The 23,363-nt window shown below is 39.7% G+C and overlaps 2 protein-coding genes across 5 annotated transcripts; one reads left to right on the top strand and one right to left on the bottom strand.

The window, feature by feature from the left end:
- Window positions 1-107: 107 nt before the first annotated feature.
- On the bottom strand, window positions 108-2,862 carry LOC119771336. The gene is made up of 4 exons (XM_038267205.1): window positions 2,224-2,862; window positions 1,669-2,157; window positions 281-330; window positions 108-168 (listed from the first exon to the last, which is right to left on the bottom strand). Exons 1-4 carry the CDS (start codon window positions 2,860-2,862, stop codon window positions 108-110), a joined length of 1,239 nt encoding a protein of 412 aa, XP_038123133.1.
- A 2,441-nt stretch (window positions 2,863-5,303) lies between these two features.
- On the top strand, window positions 5,304-21,444 carry slc10a7 (solute carrier family 10 member 7). 4 transcript variants are annotated; one of them, XM_038267234.1, is made up of 13 exons: window positions 5,305-5,559; window positions 6,675-6,757; window positions 6,851-6,987; window positions 8,464-8,539; window positions 8,641-8,679; window positions 8,757-8,792; window positions 10,998-11,081; window positions 11,172-11,337; window positions 16,271-16,322; window positions 16,776-16,849; window positions 17,043-17,188; window positions 17,304-17,355; window positions 21,012-21,444. In XM_038267234.1, exons 1-12 carry the CDS (start codon window positions 5,460-5,462, stop codon window positions 17,322-17,324), a joined length of 1,014 nt encoding a protein of 337 aa, XP_038123162.1. In that variant the 5' UTR covers window positions 5,305-5,459; the 3' UTR covers window positions 17,325-17,355; window positions 21,012-21,444. The 4 variants fall into 4 exon arrangements, 3 of the variants coding, with proteins under 3 accessions (XP_038123163.1, XP_038123162.1, XP_038123161.1); XM_038267233.1 differs by lacking the exon at window positions 17,304-17,355; XM_038267235.1 differs by lacking the exons at window positions 16,271-16,322; window positions 16,776-16,849; window positions 17,043-17,188; window positions 17,304-17,355; window positions 21,012-21,444 and adding an exon at window positions 15,814-15,942 and having other exon boundaries at window positions 5,304-5,559.
- The last annotated feature ends 1,919 nt before the right edge of the window (window positions 21,445-23,363 follow it).

The raw sequence follows: 23,363 nt of genomic DNA on the forward strand, positions 1-23,363 counted from the left end.
CCGCTCAGTGACAGCCCACTTCAGAGCTAAAAACTCAAGCTTCCCTGAATGAAGTTTGTAGTTTTTCTCAGCTGGAGTGAGTGTACGTGAACCATAGCCTATTACTCTTAATGCTCCATCCTGCCTTTGATAAAGGACAGCCCCAAGACCTTCCTCTGACGCATCCACCTGCAACACAAATGGTTTTTCAAGGTCTGGATAGGCCATTACTGGTGGATCTGATAAAGCGTCTACAAGTCTTTCAAGTGCCTCCTGCTGTAATGTTGTCCATTCCACTGACTGAGATGGTGGCAACTGTGAAGAACCTTTCTTTGAGGATTTGTTCTTTATCTTTGGATATGACAACAGATCATACAGTGGTTTTGCTATCCTTGAGAAGTCGGCTATGAATAATCTGTAGTAGCCTAAAAAACCTACAAGGGATCTTACTTCCCTGACTGTTTTAGGACATGACTTTTTCAAAGATTGTACAGCTTCTACTTCTTTTGGATTCATCCGGTATCCATCTTTTGAAACGACACGGCCAACATAACACACTTCTCTTTTAAAAAAATCACATTTGTTTGCTCTGAGTTTGATTCCACATTCTTTTTGTCTTTGTAAAACTTTTCTCACATTTTCCACATGCTGGTCAAAATCTTTGCTAAAAACTAAAACATCATCGAGGTAGGGCACACATATCTCATCCCTCAGATCTCCAAGACAACCCTCCATATACCTCTGAAAGGCAGCTGGGGCATTTGTTAGACCGAAGGGTATCCTCAGCCATTCATAAAGTCCCCATGGTGAGATGAAGGCAGTGCATGCTCGGCTCTCTGGACTAACAAAGCCTTGGTGGTAAGCTTTTCCTTGGTCTAGCACTGTAAACCAGGAATTTCCACCCAGATTTTCCAAAATTTCCTGAACTCTTGGAATGGGGTGTCTGTCGGGGTGTGTCTTTTCATTTAATTGTCTGTAGTCCACACAAAGTCGGATGGTAGAGTCTTTTTTCCTCACAATTACGATTGGTGATGAGTAAGATGAAGTTGACTCCTGTATCCACCCCTTACTGAGTAGATCTTGAATGTGCTTTTTCACTTCCTGATACAAATGACGAGGGATTGAATTATATGTTTTTGTCACTGGAATGCTGTCTTTGAGATGTATTTTCATCTGCAGATCAGGTATGCATCCTGTATCCCACTCATTTTGTGCAAAAACCTCACTTTCCTCTCTTAGCATTTTTCTCACTATTTCTTGCTGTTCCGCTGTTAAGTGTGAAACATCCACTGGTGGATCCCATGTTTGTTTCTCAGTTTTTCCTTCATTTTCTGGTGTCATTTTCATGTCTTTGGTGTGCATATGTCCAATTTCATTTTGTGGCCTTTTTGTGATTTCTTTTACATCTTGTATGTTATCCACTGGAAATAGCGAACCAATTATTGTCCTGTTTTGTAGTCTGATATTGTTGTCTGTGTTGTTTTCGACTACAACTGAAATTGTGGCTCCCTCATTAGCTGGTATGTGCATTAGCTGCTGCTGTATTTGTAATCCTTCTGGCCATGGTGTGCTTTCATTTGGTTCCAAAACTGCATATTGTCCCTTTAGCACATTTTTCTTGAATTTTCCACAGATTACTTTGAACATTTGACGTTTTGGGATAATAACATCTTGTCTCCCTAGCCTTACTGTTTGATTCTCCGAAATAGATTTCTCTTTACTTAACACAGAGAACACTGCTTTTGCTTTTTTGTGTCCTACATCTAATGCTGACCCAAGGCTGTGCAAAAACTTGTTGGGGAGAGTCCTATCTGTTGATATGTTGGACTTTGCAAGTTCTTCTATGACATTGAAACCCACTATTGGCTTGGCGATTGGCTGAGAGCTTACAAGAAATGGTACTAACAGTTCACTGTCTCTGTTTTCTGTAAGGCTAAACTCAACTCCTACCCAACCCTCATAAGGTATCTCAGTCCCATTTGCTGCAGAAAGATCTAACATACCTTCCTCAAGAAGTTCACTCACTGATCGAACGTCGGCGTCTGGTAGATGTTCTTTTTTCCAATTTAGATCCACAATTGACACTTGTGATCCGGTGTCCCAAAGAGCTGTGACTGGAACTCCTCCAATGTTGCACTGGACAAGGTTTCTGCGTCCTATTAGTTTTGCTGTCTTCTCCTGTTTTTTTGACAAAGACACGTCATTTTGTGGAACAACACTGTCAATAACATTCGCAATGTGTACCTCAATTTTATTGACATTAACTGTTGAGTCTTTCTTTTTTCGACAACCAACAGCCCAATGTTCACTGCTTCCACATTTAAAACAGTGTGTACATTTTCCTTCTGGGTTTGACTGTTCACATTGACGACATTTTCTGGGGCTCTTTCTGGTAGCACTTGAATAATATGGTTTACTTCTTATGTTTTTGTCTTCAGTTTTCACTTTTGCCTGAGTCAAATTAGCAACTTGTGTTGAAAGATTTTGGATAGCCTCACAAATAACCTTGTTATTAGCTTCCAGCTTTTCCACAATTGGGTTTGGCTTTTCTGTCTGGTTTTTGCTTTTCTTTGAGCTTCCAGTATTTTCATTTTTGCAGTTATCCTCTTCCTGAACTGAAGCCACTTTGATGCTCTTTTGTCTGGTTGAAAGTTTATTCCTTCTTTCGAGTTCAACACTGTAGGCAGCGCTCATTTTCTCAAGCAGCACTTCATCACTAACAGTAGCGTCCTGCAGGTACTGTTTAATGTCCACTCTTACAGCATCATCTTGTAATCCAGTCAGAATAGTTTGCAAAAACTGTGTCTGCACGAGCTCAGGGTTGTATTTAAGTCCAGCTTTGGCTCTATTAGAAGCAGTCAACACTTTTTGTCTAAGGTCCATGGTGCGTATGAGAAACTGAACAGGAGTTTCTCTGGGATCTTGTACTGCACGTGTCAAAGCATGATAGAGTTCTGTTGCATCTTTCTCTATGAAGTGTGTCCTAAGCACTTGCCTAAGAGAGCTCAAGGATAATTCTGACCTACTCTCTAGATAACTTTTTAATTTCACATCAGGTGCAATGGCTTGGATCACTGCTTCAACAATCTCTCCCTCGTCGTATCCTTTTTTTAGTCCTCTTTCCATTTGTCTTTCAAGACTAGTGAAGTTTAGTTTATCTTTTTGTCCCACATCACCAATTTGTCCAATAATCCGAAAATCCTTTCTGTATATTGGATGCAAATTTACTTGGTCTTTGACTTGTGATGACTCTCTTTCAGAACTTGGAGAGCTGCTTGATATATGCGGTGGTAGAACTAAAGGTGTAGTACCGATTTCTACCAGCAGAGGTTGCTCAGCGACCACTTGTTGCTCAGCAGTGGTGCGCTCCGCCGCAGCAGCCGGCACGGCACTCATAGCAGCTTTCTTACTGATGTCTTCTATCAAATCATTAGTGGTCAATAACACGGAGAATCCATTGTCCTCTAAAGACGTGACATCCTCACTTTCCAAGTGAATAAGTATTTTTCTTCTTATTAACCGACATGATTTCACCTCTTCACTCAGCTGCAAGCCTAGTGCTTCACCTAGGGCATTTAGCTCATCCAGTGACAGAGTAACCAGTTTTGTCTCAATATCGGCAAAAAGAGATTCCCACTCACTGTCCATGATGCCTTGTTTTTTTCTTTTAAGGATTCACAGCTTGGAAACACTCATGTCCGTTTCTTCATTGGTTGTTGTCTTTATTTTTAGCTGTAGATGTTGTCTTGTCGGGCTAGCTACATAGCCACTTAGCATAGCCACTTAGCATAGCCACTAGCCCGTCCGTGTTGCTCCGCCGAAAAGTAGTTCCTCTTCAAAAAAAAAAATTTACTTCTCATTTCAGAAGAAAAAATTATGCTGAACCGGGCGGAAACACCAAAATTTATGTTGCACCCTTAAAAAGAACTAAGAAAAGCACATAGTTTTTCCCTTTTGTGCAACTTTATTAAACTAAATCCACGGTTCAAGCATACAGCATATATAGTTTTTTTCCTCCTTTTTAACATATACACAGATCATGAACTTTCTTCTTCCCATCATGCATCGTGTCCTCTTAAAGGGGTATTGTAATTACAGAAATATATGAAATACAAATAAAAAATAAAAGAAAGTAGTTTGAGCACATATTTTGTCATAAACCAAATGAATTTTACTAACTCAATAATGAATCAAATAAATGCTTGCCCAATATGATAATTTTAACTTTATTATGTTCTACACTATTCTATTTCTAGGGCTCTACACATGTGCATCTAAAAAGGATTTAAAACTATTTTGGATTTTGCATTTATCAGCAGATTAATTGTCTGAATTTATTTATGCAACACAATTTCATATATCAACACATTTTCAGTTTCTGCAGTTCTAATAGATTTACATTGAATCAGAGCTTTATAATAGTTTTTAGATCCAAAAGGCTTTTAATATTTTCTGTCAACGCATATGTGCCAGATGTGAATAAAACAGCATTATAAATAAATGTTTATTCTGTAGTGTTTGTGATGACAATGTCTTGTTTAAATCGATGTGATCTAGTTCAGAATATTGTCTTTATATGGCTTTCTTTCTGTTTTCTGTTTTTTCATTGTAATAATGTAGAAATTACTCTGGATTTTATTTTTTGTTGGTTTGATTGTTAAGGCTGTTACTGTATTCTATAATTATCCAGCTATATCTGTTTTATAAATCATATATTAGCATTATAAACCATGAATGAAAAAAAGATTATTTTAATTTCACTTTATGATCCTATTTAGATTTATAGAATCAGTTTATTTTAAATTAATTTAAAAACATTTTAATATTAATAGATTTTTCTTTTTCTGCTCTTATAAGGCAATTGAAAATATATTCTTAGATTATGTTGTAACAAAATCATTTCATTTAATTGCTTTTTTATTGTTTATTTCATTTTCATTTATTTTGTCCAATAAATAATACAGTAATCTGTTATTAGAAATTTTTATAGTAAACTCGTTTACGTAATTCATATTATTAAAACTATTCTGTGATTGTTCTTTTGTTAACTGGTGTCTCAACTTTAATTAAAACAAAATTTGATTTCAAATAAAGGTTAAAAAAAAGAAAGAACTGAATGACAAATTGGCTATTATTTTCGTTTAATTTTAGCAATGAGACATTTATATCATGACAAAGTTAGTCATTAGTTCTTTAAGTCAATTTAAAAGTACCTTTTTATTTTTTGATGGTATTGCTGCGTTTGTCATTGTTTTGAGCGTGCGTTTTACATCTATTACGGTAACCTGTCTACCTTCGCCTTTACTTTGGTAATTACGGTCCCGCCGCGGCCCACGTGACCGGAAGAGGATCCTCTCGCTACGCTGCTGTTTTCAGACCAGAACTCCCCGAAGGAAAAAAAGCAGCGGCAGGTTATAGAAACCAGAGCCCGGCTGCAGCGAGAGGAGGGCCGGCGGGGTGGCCGGAGCGGAGGCTGAAACATGGGCCTCCTGGCGAGGCTGCGGAAAGAGTGGTTCATCATCGGGATAGTGCTGGTCATCCTGTCGGCCAAACTGCAGCCCAGTGTCGGTGTTAAAGGAGGTGAGGCTCCGACTTAAGACATTAGAACTTTGGGATAAGTCTGCAGTTTTTAACTTTAGATATTAAAAACTTTGAAAGAACTAAGAGCTGAATGTAAAATGAATTAACTCGGAGATACTCGGGGTTGTTTCCTCGTATCTAGGATCATAGTGACACGTTGCATTCAGCAGGAGTGTCAACACACCTGAAAAAAAAAACAACTACTGGCTTTAAAATAGAAAATCCTCCAAAGGTACTCAAAGTTAATCTGAAGAGAGTTTTTTTATTTATTGTGCCACAGGGATTATCTCAGCAACAATAAAACAGCCTGATAAGGATCCTAATCTGTAGTTTAGCTTCACCTGTAGATAAAATAACCTGCTGCTGTGTTGCCTTCAGGTGCTCATCGAAAATCCTGATTTTGATCTAATAAAGTATTTATGTTCACACTTTCCAACCGTTGATGCCTGTCGCAATCTCATAAAGATTAATTAATAATAAAAAACATTATCTGAGATTTTTATTATACATTAATTAGCATGTAAAATCAAAAATATTATATTATTTACATGTTGAAAATATTTTGCTCAGACAAATGATAAAGAAAGGAGCCTTATTATAACAAGAAAGAAATATTAAAAATAGTTTTTCGTTTTTTTCTATAAATAAATCTTAGAACTTTGTAGTGAAATGTATTGAACATCTCTTTTTCCTGATTCCTTTAAATAAAATCCACATAAAACAATAAATTGTGCCCATCTTTGGAAAGCTGTTTAGAAATAATGGCTCTAAAAGTCTACAGATTGTTAAAGAGATGAAAATCAGCTCTATGTCTGCTAGGTTTATTAAAGCGCTCTATCTAAAATGGTTTGTGTGAAAACAGATTATAGTCCAGGATGTGGGATCAGCTGAGCTGCATTTATGAGGACCCACTCTCCACATAACCAGTTATCTGACATTGTTGTTCAAGTTTTTAGAGGGAAAAAGCTGCTTTGTAATGCTTTTTACATAGTAGCTCCTATATAATCTTATTTTATGTTAATCTAAGGGCCTATTTTAGCCTTATAGTTCAGGTTGATCAGAGGTTACTTATATCCTTACTAGTATGAACTAGTCAACGTTTTTCTTCCTTTCAGGTCCATTAAAGCCAGAGATAACCATTGCTTACTTCGCCGTTTCCCTCATCTTCTTCAACAGCGGCCTGTCTCTGAAAACAGAGGTGAGAACCAGCGGTGATGCCTTCAGGTGCGGCTCAGACGCCTCCCCCCCATGTCTAACTCTCTTTCTCTCTCTCTCTGCATGTCTGCGTTAGGAGCTGAGGAGCGCGCTGCTTCATGTCCGCCTCCACCTCTTCGTCCAGTCCTTCACGCTGGTCTTCTTCCCTCTGGCCATCTGGCTGCTGCTCCAGTTCCTGGCGCTGACCGCCATCGACCAGTGGCTGCTCAAAGGGTACAGTGTGTTTGTGAATGCTGCTCCCTGTTGGGCTCTGATCCTAACTGTACCTGAGGATCCCACACAAAGAGCCACAGTAACGGTCCTTACAGTGGGCCCTCTGTGTGTCTGGTTGTTGTTTTAGGAGCCAGAATGTAGAGGTGAGGGCCAAACCTTCAGCATCACGTTTAGGTTGAAGCTCAGTGGGTTTTCTTTGGGGCCTCAGTGGTGAAACGGTCAGTCTGATGCTGCAGTTTTAAGATGGATTTCTTGTTTTTCCACCATCTTCTTCAGAGATTACTAAAGAGATGATAAAACAGATCCACAGCAACCTTTGGGCTCAATTAGATTGGATGCAGAACAACTCTGAACATGAAATTCATTCTTCCCTTAGCTGCTATGTTGAGTTTTGTTCGGACCTTTGAGTCGTTACACCGAGGCTTTAAGTTTAGGTGAATCTGTCTCATGGCTCCTTCAAGGGCTGGCCCGTATTTACGTCCATCAATGTATTCTTTTAACTTTAAGGTAAATAATCTCCACAACATGATGCTGCTTCTGCCATTTTCCAATGTAGTTTTTTTTTGTCTGAAGGGTTATTTCGTCCGATCTGAGCACAGCGCTTTCTCTAAATACATGATACATGGCTCAAGGAAAATTACAAATTAAGTCTCTTATGCTGGTGTCAATTATTTTATCAGTGATCAATAATCAATATGGTTTAAGAATATAATCTCAGGTTTATTCCTACCATATCTGATTAGTCTTTTTTTTGTGTTTCATCATAAAAAAGACAATTTACATACATCACTTTCAAAAACTAGCTTCTATTTTAATTATCCCCTTTCTGAGCTGACTTTCTTGACAACTAGCAATAAAAATATAACGCGTTAAGTATTTGCAGCTATTGGTTTTACACAGTAAGCTAGTTTATCAGTTAAATGTACACATCCAAGAACAAATGAATGAACAGATGTCGCTCTGAGCCATGGAAGCGCCGTATGTACACTGATATATATATATATAGGTTTGGGCAAACTTATTAATCTTAATTACTTTTTTTTCCTAAATATCAGAATCAGACATACTTTAATAATCCCAGAGGGAAATTACTTGTGTTGCAAGCTCCAGATATACAAACATTTATTTATATATATATATATATATATATATATATATATATATATATATATATATATATATATATATATATATATATATATAAAGGTTTGGGCAACCTTATTAATCTTAATTTTTTTTATTTTAATTTTTCAGAAATAAGGAATAAGATACATCTTTTAAGTTAACAACAGTAGAAGTCTGGTTGTTTTCTACTTCAGAGTTTCAGCACCTGAATGCAGCTTTCATTAGGAGGAACTAACAGTCTCCATTTTCACCAGCATCATACTGAGAACCTTCAGCTCTTTAGCAGATGATCCTCTTTGTTCCTCTTCCTGTTCCTCAGTTCACCCTCCTCGTCCTTTCGTTGTTGCCTAGGTTACAGACGGTGAGCTGCATGCCCCCTCCGGTGTCGTCCGCCGTTATTCTCACCAAAGCCGTCGGAGGCAACGAGGTGACCCTCACGGTTTGACCCCAGAGATGAGCGCTGGGTGAGTCTGCCTGTCGCTTCCCCCCGCCTCCCCTCTGCTGACTGATTGCTCTCTGTGTCTCCAGGCCGCTGCCATCTTCAACTCTGCGTTCGGGAGCTTCCTGGTGAGGAAAGGATGTGCTGTGGGTGGGGCCGGCAGCCTCAGCAGACAAGGTTTAACGGTTTCTGTTCTTTGCTGCAGGGGATCGTGGTGACCCCGCTGCTGCTGCTGCTCTTTGTAAGTCACACAGGAAGAAGGTGTTCTGGCTCTGTGTACACAGCTGATGGAGAATTTATTTATTGCAGGCAAATTATGATTTTTAAAGTGGTCTTTTTAGAATTGCAATAGAGTTTCTCTCTTTTTTAAATCACGGCATTATCCTTTGCATTTATCCTTAATTTTATTAAACCCAGCAAGTTCTTAAATCCAGCTCTTCCTGCTGAAAATAATTAACAATTTTCCGTAGGTTTTTATCCAGCTCAGCCTAAACGAGTTAATAATGAGTTTAATTTGCAAAGTTTTGGATCTGCGATAACTCAAGGAAAATCAGCCTTTTTTTTATTATTTGATTTAAATATTTGGATAAATCTAGGGGTGTCCCGATGCAACTTGTTCATTTGTGATACAATAACAATATTAGGGCTTTAATTATAGATTGATCTTAACAAGATGGGATATCAACAACTGTCAACAGCAATAGAAATGAGAACAGTTGAAACATCAGTTTTCTTTTAGATGCAGGTTAAAATAGTCCAGTTTTTGTACCTCGGCTGACATCAGATCAGGACGTCTCTAGATGCATATTTCTTTGGGGGAGGGAAAGAAAAACAAATATGAATTTTCGTAATAAAATAAATGTCTTTTTTTTTGCCAATCAGAGCAATGGGTTTAGAGCTTCACTGAAACCAAACAGATTTGTCTGTGTAATAAATTGAATTTTTAAGATCTTATAAGATTCATTATCCCATTTAGTTTGCTTCTATTCACAGCAAATGTTTTTTCGAGGCGCCTTATAAAATAAAAAAAAATAAAAAAAACTAGTTTAAATATATATTAACCTCTTTTAGATGAAAAAGAACCATTATTACTGTAAACCCAAGGTTAGGCTCAGGTGTCTTAAGCAGTCAGGTGGATGCAGGCATGCAGGTAATGGATGCGATCGCGGTTTAAAAGGAAACAGAAATAATACAAAACTCAATATAAAATAACATTTGCATGTATTAACTGAACGTTAATTCTGTCTCAGTTAAACAAATATTTTAGATTTAAAGGAAAATATTTTTCTATATTTTCAAAACAAAACATTTTAAGCAGCCAAAATATCTTTTTTTCTAAATCAGACAATTTAAATCTTTGTTTCACCTTTAATTCATCATTCATCACCTAGGGCCCTATAAAATCCCTTTTATTTTTTTCCAAATTCCATTTTTTTCCCCCATTTTAATTTTTGAAAATTCCGTTTTTCCGTTTTATATATGTATTTTTGCGTTTCCAATCAATGGAATGTTGACAAAACTTGCAAAACAACAGTTCACCTGACACGTAAAAGTCACGAGGGCACTGCTCGGCCCTGTACTCAGGGCTTAGCGTCGTGTTTCTCAACTTTTTCGCCCAAAGCGGAGCTGTGGAGAGCCGCTTCGCCATTTTTTCAATGTTTTGATGGGGGAGGGTGAGCGGAAATGACGGAGAGGGAGGGGATGTGTCGCCCAGATTTGCGTCCCCCCAGTGTGCATTTCCCCCCGACATACGTTCTTCTCCCACACAAAAACAGAATTTCATTTCAAATATAGAAATTCCGCGTTTACACTAGATTCCGCATTAATTTGCCAAATCCGCGATTCCGTGATCGCAGAAATTATAGGGCCCTAATCACCTGCCATTTTTCTAGGTTTCATATCTTTAAACCTTATTAGAGCGTCCTGTTCGCTATCGCTAGTCAGACTTTATTGGCTGGAGTCTGTTCATCATCCTGACCGGATGGTTTTATCTCCCCTGCCTTTTGAAACCTCTCTCCGTCTCATGCGGTGGTAGATCACCCCTCCAAGTGATCCCTCAGATCTCTGTCAGTCTCCATTGTTCATCACAAAGAACAAGGTTTGCAAACCAGAACCTGATCCCTGTTAATGTAGAAGGAGCTTAAGGAGCTGCTCATCAGCTTTAACTTTTAAATGAATTAAACTAACTTGCAGATCTTTTAGTTGATGACAGATTTACATCTCATCCATTATAAAACCAAACAATCCTCCAGTTTTCTGGAGCGCTGGTCGTGTTTGTGGATCATAATGATCCATGAGGTCATTCCCAGCACTTTTTCTACCTACATTATGATTAAATCTGTCGATGAAGAAGCAGGTAGAGTTTTAAAACTAGATGTTACCTCCTTGTCTAAGCTCTTCTTTCCCTTCTGGAGAAATCTCAGCTTGCCATCCTCTCCTCCTGCAGCTCGGATCTTCCTCCTCAGTTCCCTTCACCTCCATCTTCTCTCAGCTCTTCATGACCGTTGTGGTCCCCCTGATCCTGGGTCAGGTAGGAAGACGTTTGACGCCGCCCTCCTCTCTTCTCCCCCCCCCCCAGTGGGCTCTTTGTTCTCGCTAACGTCTTCGTCTCTACACACAGGTGTGTCGCAGTTTCCTCAGGGCGTTCCTGGACCGAAGAAAGCCTCCGTTTGGCGCCATCAGCAGCGCCGTCCTCCTCATGATCATCTACACCACGTTCTGCGACACCTTCAGCAACCCCAACATCGAGCTGGACCCCACCAGCCTGCTGCTGGTCGTCCTCATCAGTCAGTATTCAGAAGCTGCTGATTACGCCTTTAAATTAACGGCTCCTTTTGACGTGATGTCTTCCTCTAATGATGACAGCCCTGTTAAGGATGATTTTAAAAGCTTCAAAATCAATTTATCTTTTATCGCAGCAGCATGATCTCATCTAAAAAATCCAAATATTTCAAAAAAAATCAATCTTTCTGCATCCGTGGGGAAAACAATCAGACAAGAATACATTTTTGTAAAATCATCATTATCACGTTGAATATTTAAATCTAATGATTCTTGTTAAATCAAAGTATTTTTAAAGATTTACTCTGAATCTTTAGGTACTTGACATCAGCTATAATAATGGCGGGACGCAGAGCCACTCTGAAAAATGGGAAATAAAAAGGACTACTAGATTCAGGTGAAGAAAATGTTTGAGTGAATAATCCAAGAAATTAAGAATGCACCAAATTAGGAAATTATCTGATTGTAATTTTATTGAATCCAGTCCTTGTTTTCTTCTCTCCAGTGTGCATCAGGTGATTATCCACGCAAACTGTACCCCATTTACTCTACCCTTGAAAAACCGATCCGTGCCGATACCGGTCCAAGCTCGGATCAGTTAACCAGGCCAAGTTCGGTTCTGACCGTTTACACATCACCCTATCTCAGTTCCTCGACTCCTCGCCTCCTAGTGACGATCTGCGGTATTACTGCCAGTATTGAAGGAGGAAATCAAGCAGTTGGTGGCGGTAATGCACCAAAAGTTGTTTGCCAACCGCCATAAAACACAAGAAGAAGAAGACGACGAAGGAGGGAATCAAGCAAATCAAAATGGCGGCGCCCGTCACATTCAGAAAGTTATGCATGATTATTATTGCTGTACTTCGGTGTTATTATTTAAAATGTTGTGTGGACAAGATTTCGATTGCTGTTTATAGTTGTTCGTCTTCTTCTGTTTTGTGTTGGTTGGCAAGCAACTTCCAGAGGGGCATTACCGCCAACTACTGGAATGGAGTGTGAATCGCGATGTGCAGCCAGACGGAGACGACGCAATCTGCTCATGCGCTCTTGAACCGAGCCAAGCCCACCTCTGGAACTGGTCTGCAGTTATCTCGGTTTGGTTGTGTCTAGCTCGGTTCAGTTCAGTTTGCTTTCCATTTACACACGATAAGTTATCTCAGTTACTGAGCTCGGACCGGTCTCGGCACGGTTTTTCTAGGGTAGTGTAAATGGGGTAATAAGATTAGGTGTTTCTGCAAATCTGCTTTGTTGTCTAGGCGACGCTTCCTGAAGGACCTGCTGTTTTTGGGAGACCATGGCTTTGTCCGAATGTCCGCCCTGACCTATATATAGGGCACTGTATAGTGCAGGGGGAACTAGATAAAAACCATCGGGGTCCAATTAAAGAAAACCAACAACCAGTAAAGGTCCGGAGACATTTTTGATTATAATCCGTTGCATTAAGCAGCATTTAACACTGAAATAAAATGAGGTGTTTATGCATCCATGTTACACGTTTAAATAAAAACTATAAAAAAAATAGAACGTTTTTTCATTTTAAAATCTGAATTGTTTTTGAAGTAGAGAACAACAATCTCTCAGTTTGGTATATAGACAATTTCCTGACACATTTTTCAAAAAACACCTGAACTGACTATGTCCCGGAATGCTTTGCGCAGAGATCTCTCCTCACAAAGCATCATGACTAACAAGGAGCAAAAAGTAGTGGTCATCTGTTTGAACGGTCCGTTAACTGAGTTCACTATAAAGTCCCCCCTCTATATAGTGATTGAGGGATTTAGGGATTAGAGCGAAGGTTCAGCTGCAGTCAAAGATTGCTTTGTGAGGGCTCTCTTTACAAAGCCTTATGGAATTTGTTGTGGCAGTGACTAAAAGCAAAGATGGCGCAGGCACCATACAGCGAGGCGGAGTCACATGACCAAAGGGGAGCGAAAAGCTGTGCTCATCAGTCCAAACAGTCAGTTAACTGAGTCCACTATATAGTCCCCCCTCTATATAGTGATTGAGGGTCTCTAGGGGTTAGGACGGACTTTCAGACACAGCCTATTTTATCATCATTTTTGGAACCTTGTTCTAAATTGGCAACTTTGGAAACGTAATACGGCAGCTTTACGTTTCAATTTGCACAGAGGAACCGCATCCCTGTTTTCTTTTAAGCAATGATGTCATATCTCCGCCCCCACCTAACCCCCATGATCCTCTTTGCTGCCCTGTGTTTGTGTCTACTGTTTTGTAGCAGTGCCACAGCACCACCAAGGGGCCCGGCATAGGTACTACAGCTTCTCTAGGTGTGCTGTGTGCATATATGCGGACGCTGGTTTTTTTCCTTTTATGAAAACATGCTATGTCCTGCTTCATGTGGCCGTAGCATACCAATGCTGGCAGTTCAAGCTGGAAATGTGTTAAATCGCTAATGTAATCATTTTCTTTCTTTTTTTTTTATAGCATTTTTGTTACAAACATAAACAACAAATACAGGGGAGAGGAAAAAAATCCCCTCAACAAACCCAGTAGGGAGAAACATAAACTTTATGCAAAAGAACAAATCCAACTCTCAAAAGGATGAAAAACATATAAAAGATGTTAAAACTGCAAATGACCTCATCGTCACCTTACAGCCACTTTCCTAGTTCAAAATGAGAAAACTGACGTTTTAAGGACTCGGTAGAAAAGATCATACTGGTCTTCAGAAATTCATTCATTAGTGGTTGAGGACATGAGTCGTTTTCTCTGAGAAACAAATTGAAGATAACTGAGGGATCCAGAGGCAAATGTAGGACAAATCGATTAGATTAGATTAGATTAGATTAGATTCAACTTTATTGTCATTACACATGTACAGGTATAAGGCAACGAAATGCAGTTTATGTCTAACCAGAAGTGCAAAAGCAGCAAGTGCAGGATAAATAATGGTTCCATGTCAGAAATCCGTAAACCAATATCCAAAAGCTCATAGCGGGTGTACGATGTAAGGGCACAGCTGCTCTGCACGAACAGACCCGAAATGAGCAAGAAAATCACCGCAAATTTGCACAATCTGGAGAGACCGTTAGCCTCGCGATGTACCCGCGCCGCCATCTTGGTCAGGCTAGGACATTAGCTGTCCCCCACATGTTTAAATGTGCTTTGTAAATAATTTAGTTTGATCTAATTTCCACCTTTTATCTTTGCTCTAAATGACCTGACTCCTGCTTATAGAGATGTTATATTCGTTTCTTCAACCGTCTATATTTCTCAGCTTTAAAGTTCTAATAAATAAAAATGAAAAGGCTACGCTAAGCTAACATGAGCCCAAACCATTTTTGCCATGTAAGAAAAAAGACTTTCTGACCCAACAGTATTTATTCAGTGTTTTTATAAAGATCGTACCTCACTCCTGTTTCTGTTATTGCTCTCTCAGTCACTTTTTACATAACTTGGTTGTTTTAGTTGCCAATTTTTGGTGATTTTATGGTCTGTGACTGCAGATTCTATTAAATACTAGAAAACCATGGACAGTGGCTATGTAGAAGCTCTTAAATTAACTGAAACATAGGCCTAATTATTATCATTGTATTTGTCCAGACAAATACACCTTTAGTGGCACCAGAAATTTAAAAATGCCATGGAAAGTGAAGAAAACAGGGAGTCTAATCAATTGTCACCATGACTGTTCTGCTAAAGAGGCTTTGGTTAATGTTTAGCCACCATCTATCTGTTATTCTCTTCCATCACTTCCATGTCCCACCACCTTCTGTGAGGTTTAGAGCTTCGGTCACTAAGTCCTGCATCAGGTGGTCGGCACTGAGGGCAGTGCAGGTCTTTCCTTCTGGGTTAATGAGACACTAACCTGCAGATGTTGATGCATGGCGCCTAAAATATATCAACTTAACAAAGAACTGAATCATTTCAAGCAATTCTTTCATTGGATTAGATCCACTGTTTAGCTTCTACTTGAATTAATTAGAAGAAAATATCCTTAATACGTTTTATTTATACATTAAGAGCAATGGTTGAACATTTAACCTCTGCTGTAAGTAGCAGGGTAAGGAAAGTAGAGGAGAAAACCTCTAAAGGTCGAGGATGAGCTGGAATGAAGCACTTTAAGGCCACAGACCCTCCATTGTGTGTTCGGAACACATGCATTAAAGAAGAAAAGGCTTCTATGTCCGACCATAAAAACAGTAACATAGCTGATTTAAGTAGACCAATGTGCTCCGGTGGGAGGAGGCTGTGATTCAGTTCAGTTCAATAATACTTTCTTAATCAGGTGGAGCTTCACGGCAACAAACATCCCTGCTGTGCATGGAGAAAAAAAAGAATCAGAATGTGAAAAATTTCCTAAGTTCAACTCTTGGGTGCAGTAGAGGATGCATGTTGCTTTGGGCCTGTTCTTTTTTTTTTTTTCCTCTAAAGGTTCTGGCAACCTTATCGAGCTGCATGGCACGATCTCTAAAACCTTTAAACTCCAGCAGGGAACTGAAAACGTGTTGTCTCTCCAGGACATTGATCCAAATACAGTATGAAACACACGACCAAATCAACAACGAAAGGCAAAACCTGCCTTGTTCTAAAGGCGTCTCAGACCGAAGGCGAAAATAAACGCTGTGGACTGAGCTGAAGAGAGACCCCGGGACTTTCAGGAGGTGGTTGTTCAAGGTAGAACAGTTATTTTCTACACATAAGGTTTGATCTTTAAAACATTTTTTAGTTTGGATTCATGCTTCTGCTTTAGATTGATGAATTTATTTTGGGGCTTTTTAAATATCTTTCCCAGGGATGCAAATAATATTGTAGTTTCTGTGTATCTGTCTAGTCTATAATAGAATTATAACAAAGGCATCTGTTTTATTAATAGAGATTCTCTTCTTTAAAATAAAAAAAAAAATCCAGATTTTCTCTGTGGTTTATCTGAAACCAAAAACTGCAGCTGAAAAGTCTTTATTCTGTCCTCTGCAGTTTTCTCCATCCAGGTCAGCTTCATGCTGCTGACGTTCGCCTTTTCCACCAGGTCAGCCTCGTCTTTCCTCTCTTCTGCACCGCCTCTAAAGTTGTTAATCATTACGATCAGAATCAAGTCAGATGATAATTAGCTCAATGGCCACTGTCTGGACTCCCAGACTCTCCTTTTATCTGCTTTGCATACTTTTATTTATTGTTTAATTTATTTTTTAGGAAGTAATTAAACATTATGTTTGGTTACGTGAAGCTTTTTTTCAGCCTTTTAGGGGAGGTTTTTTTAAATAATTTGCATAAAAAAATTAAACCAGAATCTGTATTTATTGTAACAAAGAAACGGCCAGACCAGAGAGCTTCAAAGTGTTTTCATTTCAGGAAACTGACTGCTTGTAAGGAAAATATTAAGAGTTTTAAAAAGAGTTTTTCATTATTTTAATGACCGCATTGCTCCAGCAGGGGGAGCCGAGGAGCTCTAAGCTTTTTCTGTAACTCTGCTTCCCTTCAGGTCGGGATCAGGATTCAGTCCAGCCGACACGGTCGCCATCATATTCTGCTCCACTCACAAGTCTCTGACTCTGGGTACGACTTTCAAACAGACTCGCATCCGTTAAACACCTGCAGGTTATTTATAGCCCTGCTAAGAAATAGTTTAACTAGTTTAACCTGCTTATCTGATGATTTGTGTGTTTATATGTTGTAATATGGGTTGTTTATTTATTTTTTTTATAAAATCCAACAGTACAACAGCAACACGTGTTTTCTTTCCCTCCAGGTATTCCCATGCTGAAGATCGTTTTCGAAGGCTACGAGCACCTGTCTCTGATCTCGGTCCCGCTGCTCATCTACCACCCGGCTCAGATCCTGCTGGGCTCCATCCTCGTTCCGACGATCCGCAGCTGGATGATGAGCCGGCAGAAGGTAACCCAACAATCGGTGTAGCCCAGACACTCTGGAGGCTGATGGGAGCTGAGAGTTCAGGCCATGGCGGCAGTGTTCCAGTACTAACCTCCTGACCTTCTGTCCTCTCTGACAGTCTAGTCTGTTGTTGAGATAGGGCCGCATTCCAACACCTCTGTAGGCGCTGAGTGAGTAGAGACTGATGGCAAACGGCTAATCTTTACCTTTCACTTCCTCTCAGAGTAATTGTTCCTGATTGATTTTAATTTTCAGATGATTTTTGATGATCCCTGTGTGTCCTCAGCAGGCCGGCAGCCATCTTATACTCCCTTTAGTCAGCAGATGGCGCCATTTTCCCAAGCTTAACCTTACAGCTGTTAACCTGCCTAAAAAAACGCAACATTTTCAATGTAGATACTAAAATTATGCTTAACTTTTTCAGGTTTAACTGCTTTAACAGAATAATCTTTAATAAATCACCATGTGAGAAAAATTTACAGTGTTTTTGCAACAAAAGCAACAAAAATGCAGCGATGAGAAAATAAAATGCAAAAAGAAGGAAGGGTAACAAAAAAGACTTAAAGATTTAAGAAATGAAAAAAGAAATCCGAGTTTATGATTAAAAGCAAAAGTATCTGGAGACTGAAGAATATGTTTTAAACTGTTCTAGGGTTAATTTATTTAGGTTTTTGACCAATGTGAGTTTTACACTGAAGTCTAAAAGTATTTTCTTCCCTATAGATTTCTTCTGCTTTGTGTTTTTTTTTTTTTTATGTCTCAGATCATCAAAGAAATCTCAATTTAAGAGTAGGAGAATGTGACTAATTAAAGAAACAAAAAAAAAAACCTTCAGAGCTTTAGATGTAGATCTTGGTTCTTCTCTGACCTCCTAGCTGAGTCGTCGGTGTGTTTAGTAGTTTTGGAACGGTCTGCATTGTTCCATCTTTTCTGCTTTTGTTGATAAAGAATAAAACTTCGGTTCACTGAAGTTCCCAAGTCTTAGCAACCACTTAGCAACCCCTTTTAGACTGATAGATGTCAGTAAAAATAATTTATTAATCCATTCTTTGAGGCAGTAATCAGGCCTGGGTTTGCTTTAACCTAAAACATGTGGACAGTGACTGAAACATTTAGCAAAGGAGGTCTAACAAATAAAGTAGAATCATTAAACATATAGTAGCAGATGGTTATCATTGTCTGAGATTAAAAAATATATATATGATCTGGAATACTTATGTGTGACAAAAAAGCAATAATAGAAAAACTTTTAAAGAAGACTTCTTTCTTTTTTCTTAGAGGCACAAAGTTATACCTGAACACTTTATTCCTGAAGCTGTAAGGTGTGGGAGCTCCCCCTGCTGGTAGCAACACAGATTTCACCTGCTGGGGTCACTGCTGCCTTTCTTCAGCAGCTTCACTGATTGCGATGCTGTGGTGTTGCTCTGTTTGGTGGTGGGATTTTTCACTTGTCGCTCTTTGCACCTCTGCTTCACTTCTTTCTCCTTTTTATCAAAATATGGGAATAAAATGCAATCCTGTCTTGGTTTGAAGTCCTCTAACTTTTATGGTGTGTTCAGACCGGATGCGGTGTCCGCGGCGAGTGCGGTGGATTCAGTTAGAATTCCTGTAGCTTACAAACCGTGTGGGGAATTGCCGAGGCGATCATCCTCACTTACCTCCAGCACAGAGCCCGGTCCGTCGCTGCACACTGCCCAGCATCAGTGCTTTCTACTGGTATAGATACAAGGAAGTCCCGCTGAATTCGACGTTTATCCAGACGCAGCTCTGGATGAACCAAAGTGGGCAATTTTTTTCAGAGCTTTTGGGGCTTTTCCTAAAATGTATGGTCTCCTCAAGCGATTTAAACGTTTTTTATAAGAAACAATTTAGCATAAGTCCATTATGTTAAGTTTCACCTGTGCTTTTATTGTGAAATGCTGACAGACAGCAAGACCTGGACAGGAAATGACATGGGGTTGCCAGGGGCAACGGCAGGTCCAAAGCAAAGGTTCTGGGAGGTTGGTTATTGACTAAATATTGAACAATCATTCCAGCCACTAAATAAGGTAAACATGCCCACTTTTATATTCATTACCAGCACAAGAGTGACATGTGATGTTATGCAATAAGTTTATGTCAGTTAATGAGCGCAGTGATAATTTAAAATATTATATATTTTTTATATATTAGGGATGGAGTGGTTTAGGAAAACCGTCCAAACCGTTCGGTTCGATTCGCGTGTGTTGCGTTCGGTTCATGCGCTGCTCCTTTTTCTCACAGGCGAAGCCAACCACCAGTAGTAAACAAGAAGAAATGAAGCAGCTTAGCCGGGTGTAGCAGAAAAAAATCAGTTGTTGTGGAGAATTGTGTGGGTATGGCGAGTGGGAAAGAACAGGAGTTGGAAGACGCGCCAGCAGCACTTTATAGGTCTGCTGTATGGGACCGCTTTGCATTTAGAGTGACCTACAATGACGGCGGAAAGAGTGTTGTGGATAAAAGTGCAACAGTTTGCAAGCATTGTGCAACACGTTTTGTTTATGCTAACAGCAACATGACCAACGTGTCATGCTAACCTCAGTTTTTAGGGGAATAGTGGCTCGTTTTTTTTTGACAGTAGGCTGACAGGAAAGGGGGTATGAGACATGCGGCAAAGGACCAGAGGCCAGATCCGAACCCGGGTCGGCCGCGTTGAGGACTAAGGCCTCCGTACATTGGTCGTGTGCGCTAAACCCTGCGCCACCTGCACGCCCAATTGAAAATAATTATCGCGGTTGAATCTTAAAAAGCAAATCAACACCAACGATAGTTTTACCTGCAGAAATAAAGTAGCACTGAAAAAGTAGGATAGATAATTTAGATTAAATTCGGAGCTTAATGGAGGATAGTTGGCCTCTGGATGATCTAAAAAATGATCTTCAATATTTCTGAAACAACAGCAGAACATATAAGCATTTTTTGATATATATATATTTTTTTATTTTCCAAATGACCATTTTAAATGCACAAACCTGCAATTAGGAAGCAATAACAATTCAGTCTGTTTGCTGGGTTTTTTTCCAGTGGGTTTTCAGCTTCACGCAGCTGAAGCTCCTCTAACCCCAGGCTCTCACCGACTCCGGTCTTACCGTTGCGGTGCGGTGCGTGCGGCGCCGCAGTGATTCCAAGTCATTAAAAAGACGTAAACCTCTCTCACCGGCTGCTGAGCTGTCCGGCTGCGGTTACCGAGGCACTCCGGCGCTGCAGAAAATTCCGCAAGAAAGCTATCCTTGCGGCGTACCGGAGCCCTCCGCAACAAGCTCTCGCAAATATCGCGGCACAAACAGGAAGTTTTCCAATGAGAATAAAAGACTTCCTGTTTTTTTCAAAATAAAACACGTTCGTTTGCATGTATTGTCTGTCTTACTCATAGTAGAAAGTCAAAAAGTCGCCAAAAAATGCGGAGAAGTGTGCTGACACGCGTGAAAAATCCAAATGCGATATTTCTTTACTGGACACTTCCTTGTTTGGGTCGTGTTATCGCGTGAAGTTACGTGAACTCCAGTTCTCGCGGGTCAATCTCCGGACCTGTTGCCGGAGCCGCAGAGCCGCACCGCACCGTAGTCAAAAGGGCGGTGTGAGAGGGGGTGTGCGGGAGTTGCGGTCTCCGTCGGCTCGGTAACCGCACCGGAGTCAGTGTGAGCAAGGGGTTATTTGATGATGCGATCCAGGGTGCAAACACTGTGCATCTGAAATGCAGAGCAGTGATGCACCCTCTACCGCACTCGGTCTGAACGCACCGTTACTGTGCCACCAGAGTAAAGCCGATGGAACAATGTTTGTGTTTGACACTTTTTCTCTCTTTTAGGGGATCAAACTATCCAACCTGCAGCCCGTCTGATGGGGCTTTGAGCGGCGGAGGGATCCAGTTTTTCAAAAAAGTGCCTTTTTACGACCAACAGCAGGGACCTCATCGTGACAGAGCAGGATTCAGTGCTAGCCTTGATAGCCTGTTACTCTTTTCTACAATAACAAAAAAACAACTCACAGTTACATAATTTGTATTATTATATATTTAAATGAAAGGGGTTTTATTTTTTTATACCATGAACAGTTAAAAAAACAATCCCGGGGGAAAAGGAAGTGTTTTGAGGAACCAAATGGGCGGGGTCTCTGGGACCAGTCTTTTTTATTTTAATTTTGTTACTTTGGTTGTTCCAGCTGTTTCTGCCAAAAATTGTAAATGTTTTTGTTTAACATAATGTTGGATTGTAAGATCTAATATAGAAATAACAACGACACTTGGAATCCTGACCCTTATTTTAATAGACTAGAAGCAATGTTGGGTTTTTAAAAGAAACGGGGATGGTTTTGAGATAATCACTGACATTTCTAGATGATAAAACTACAACTCAACTATATCCGATTCACTTCAAAAATATTTATTAATCTCCAAGTTAAAGTGACCAACTGAAAACACTTTATTGTTCAACAGTCTTCTGAGCAGGATGCTCCTGATGGTCCATAATGTTCTTCGTTTTATGAAGTGTTCTTTGTGAAATAATACCCAGAGGTTCTACAGGAGTTCCTAGAAAAGAGCTGGCCTTCTTTATTAGCTTGTACAGCTTCTTTAAGTCATTAGCTCTGATGCTGTTGACCTAGCACATGATGGCAGAGAAGATCACACTCTCCACAACAGACTGATAGAAGATATGAAGCATTTTACTGCAAATGCGGAAGGACCTAGGCTTCCTTAGGAAGTTCAATCTGCTCCGTCCCTTCTTGTTGACGGCTTCACAGTTCTCCAGTCGTTTGCTGTCCAAGTGAACACAAAGGTATTTACTCTCCTCCACCACCTCCACTTCTTCTCCCATGATGCTAATAAACTTGTTCCAGTTTCTTCTAAAATCCACCTTCATCTCCCTTATTTTGCTCATAAAATAAGGGAGATGAAGGTGTTTCCTAGCCTCGTGAGACCATCCTGATCTCGCAAGCTTTCAAGGTTTCACTCCCAGATCAGTCTGGAGACTCTCCGTTAAAGAAAATTAGGAGCAGTTCACCAAACGAAACTCCATTCAGCGTTGGCTTTGAGGCGTGTTGAGGTGTGACGCAACGAGAAGCGCGACCGTTCAGTGTAAAGAACATGGCGGCTTCAGCCAATGAAACTAGCATTAGCGTGGCTATCAAGCAAGTTTTATCAGAATTACAGCGTATTTCTTCACTGAAAGAGGAGCAAAACACTGCTCTGGAGGCTTTTCTCAGAGGAAAAGATGTTTTTGCTCTTCTCCCGACTGGTTTCGGCAAGAGTTTGATCTATCAATTGGCTCCTCTTCGTCGTCGCTCTGTTAGTACGTCATATGCTTCGTTGATCTGATTGGTTTATTTGGCCCGTCTATCACCAACATAGGCCAATCAGCTAACCAGTATTTTTGCCCCTTTCCAAAACTACTTCAGCGGAGGGTTTCCAGATGGATATGCGGAGCAAATCCATCTGGCGGAGTCAGGTTAGGTGTTTCCACACCATTCCACAAAGCGTTTCACCAGCTCTCTGTACTCAGCTTATTGTCCATCTTTGATGCACCCAATGACTGTAGAGTGGGGATGTTTATCTCAACCACTAAGGTTGATTCAATACGCATCTTGATATACTTCTAAAATATAACTGTGATTCAATAAGCCCTGTCAATACGATGCCATAAACATCACTCCTGTTCAGAATTCAGTGCGATTCAAAACTGATTTCATGACGATATGACATAAGAGTTAATGTACATAATTATTTTATATAGTTAGCTGGGGTTTGAGAATTCATTAGCTCAACCCATGAGGTTTCAATAGGGCAACAGAACACAGTATTAATTGTATTTATTTGAATTTTTTTCTAAATCTTCTGTCTCAAAAATGCCTATAGAAATGCAGCTGCAGCTGGAGATGTACCACTTCAAAATCAGAGAAAATGAAAGCAAGATAATCTATTTCCAGGTTGTTTTATGATCTACAGAAGAGAAGCACTTTCACACAAAAAAACCTGCAGAATAGTGCATATTAATAAAGAAATCTTAGCAGTCACTGTGGAAACTAATAAATGAAAAGCCTAATAAAAACAGAGTTAATAAACAGGCTGTTTAAAGCTACATATGAAATGAAACTATGATATTTAATGTGAGTAAAGTAAATACTAGAGGTATAAAATCGTATCAGTTTATCCACTATTAGAATC

Source organism: Cyprinodon tularosa, unplaced genomic scaffold, assembly GCF_016077235.1.
Source record: "Cyprinodon tularosa strain WSP-4 unplaced genomic scaffold, ASM1607723v1 ctg666, whole genome shotgun sequence".
Lineage (NCBI taxonomy): Eukaryota > Metazoa > Chordata > Actinopteri > Cyprinodontiformes > Cyprinodontidae > Cyprinodon > Cyprinodon tularosa.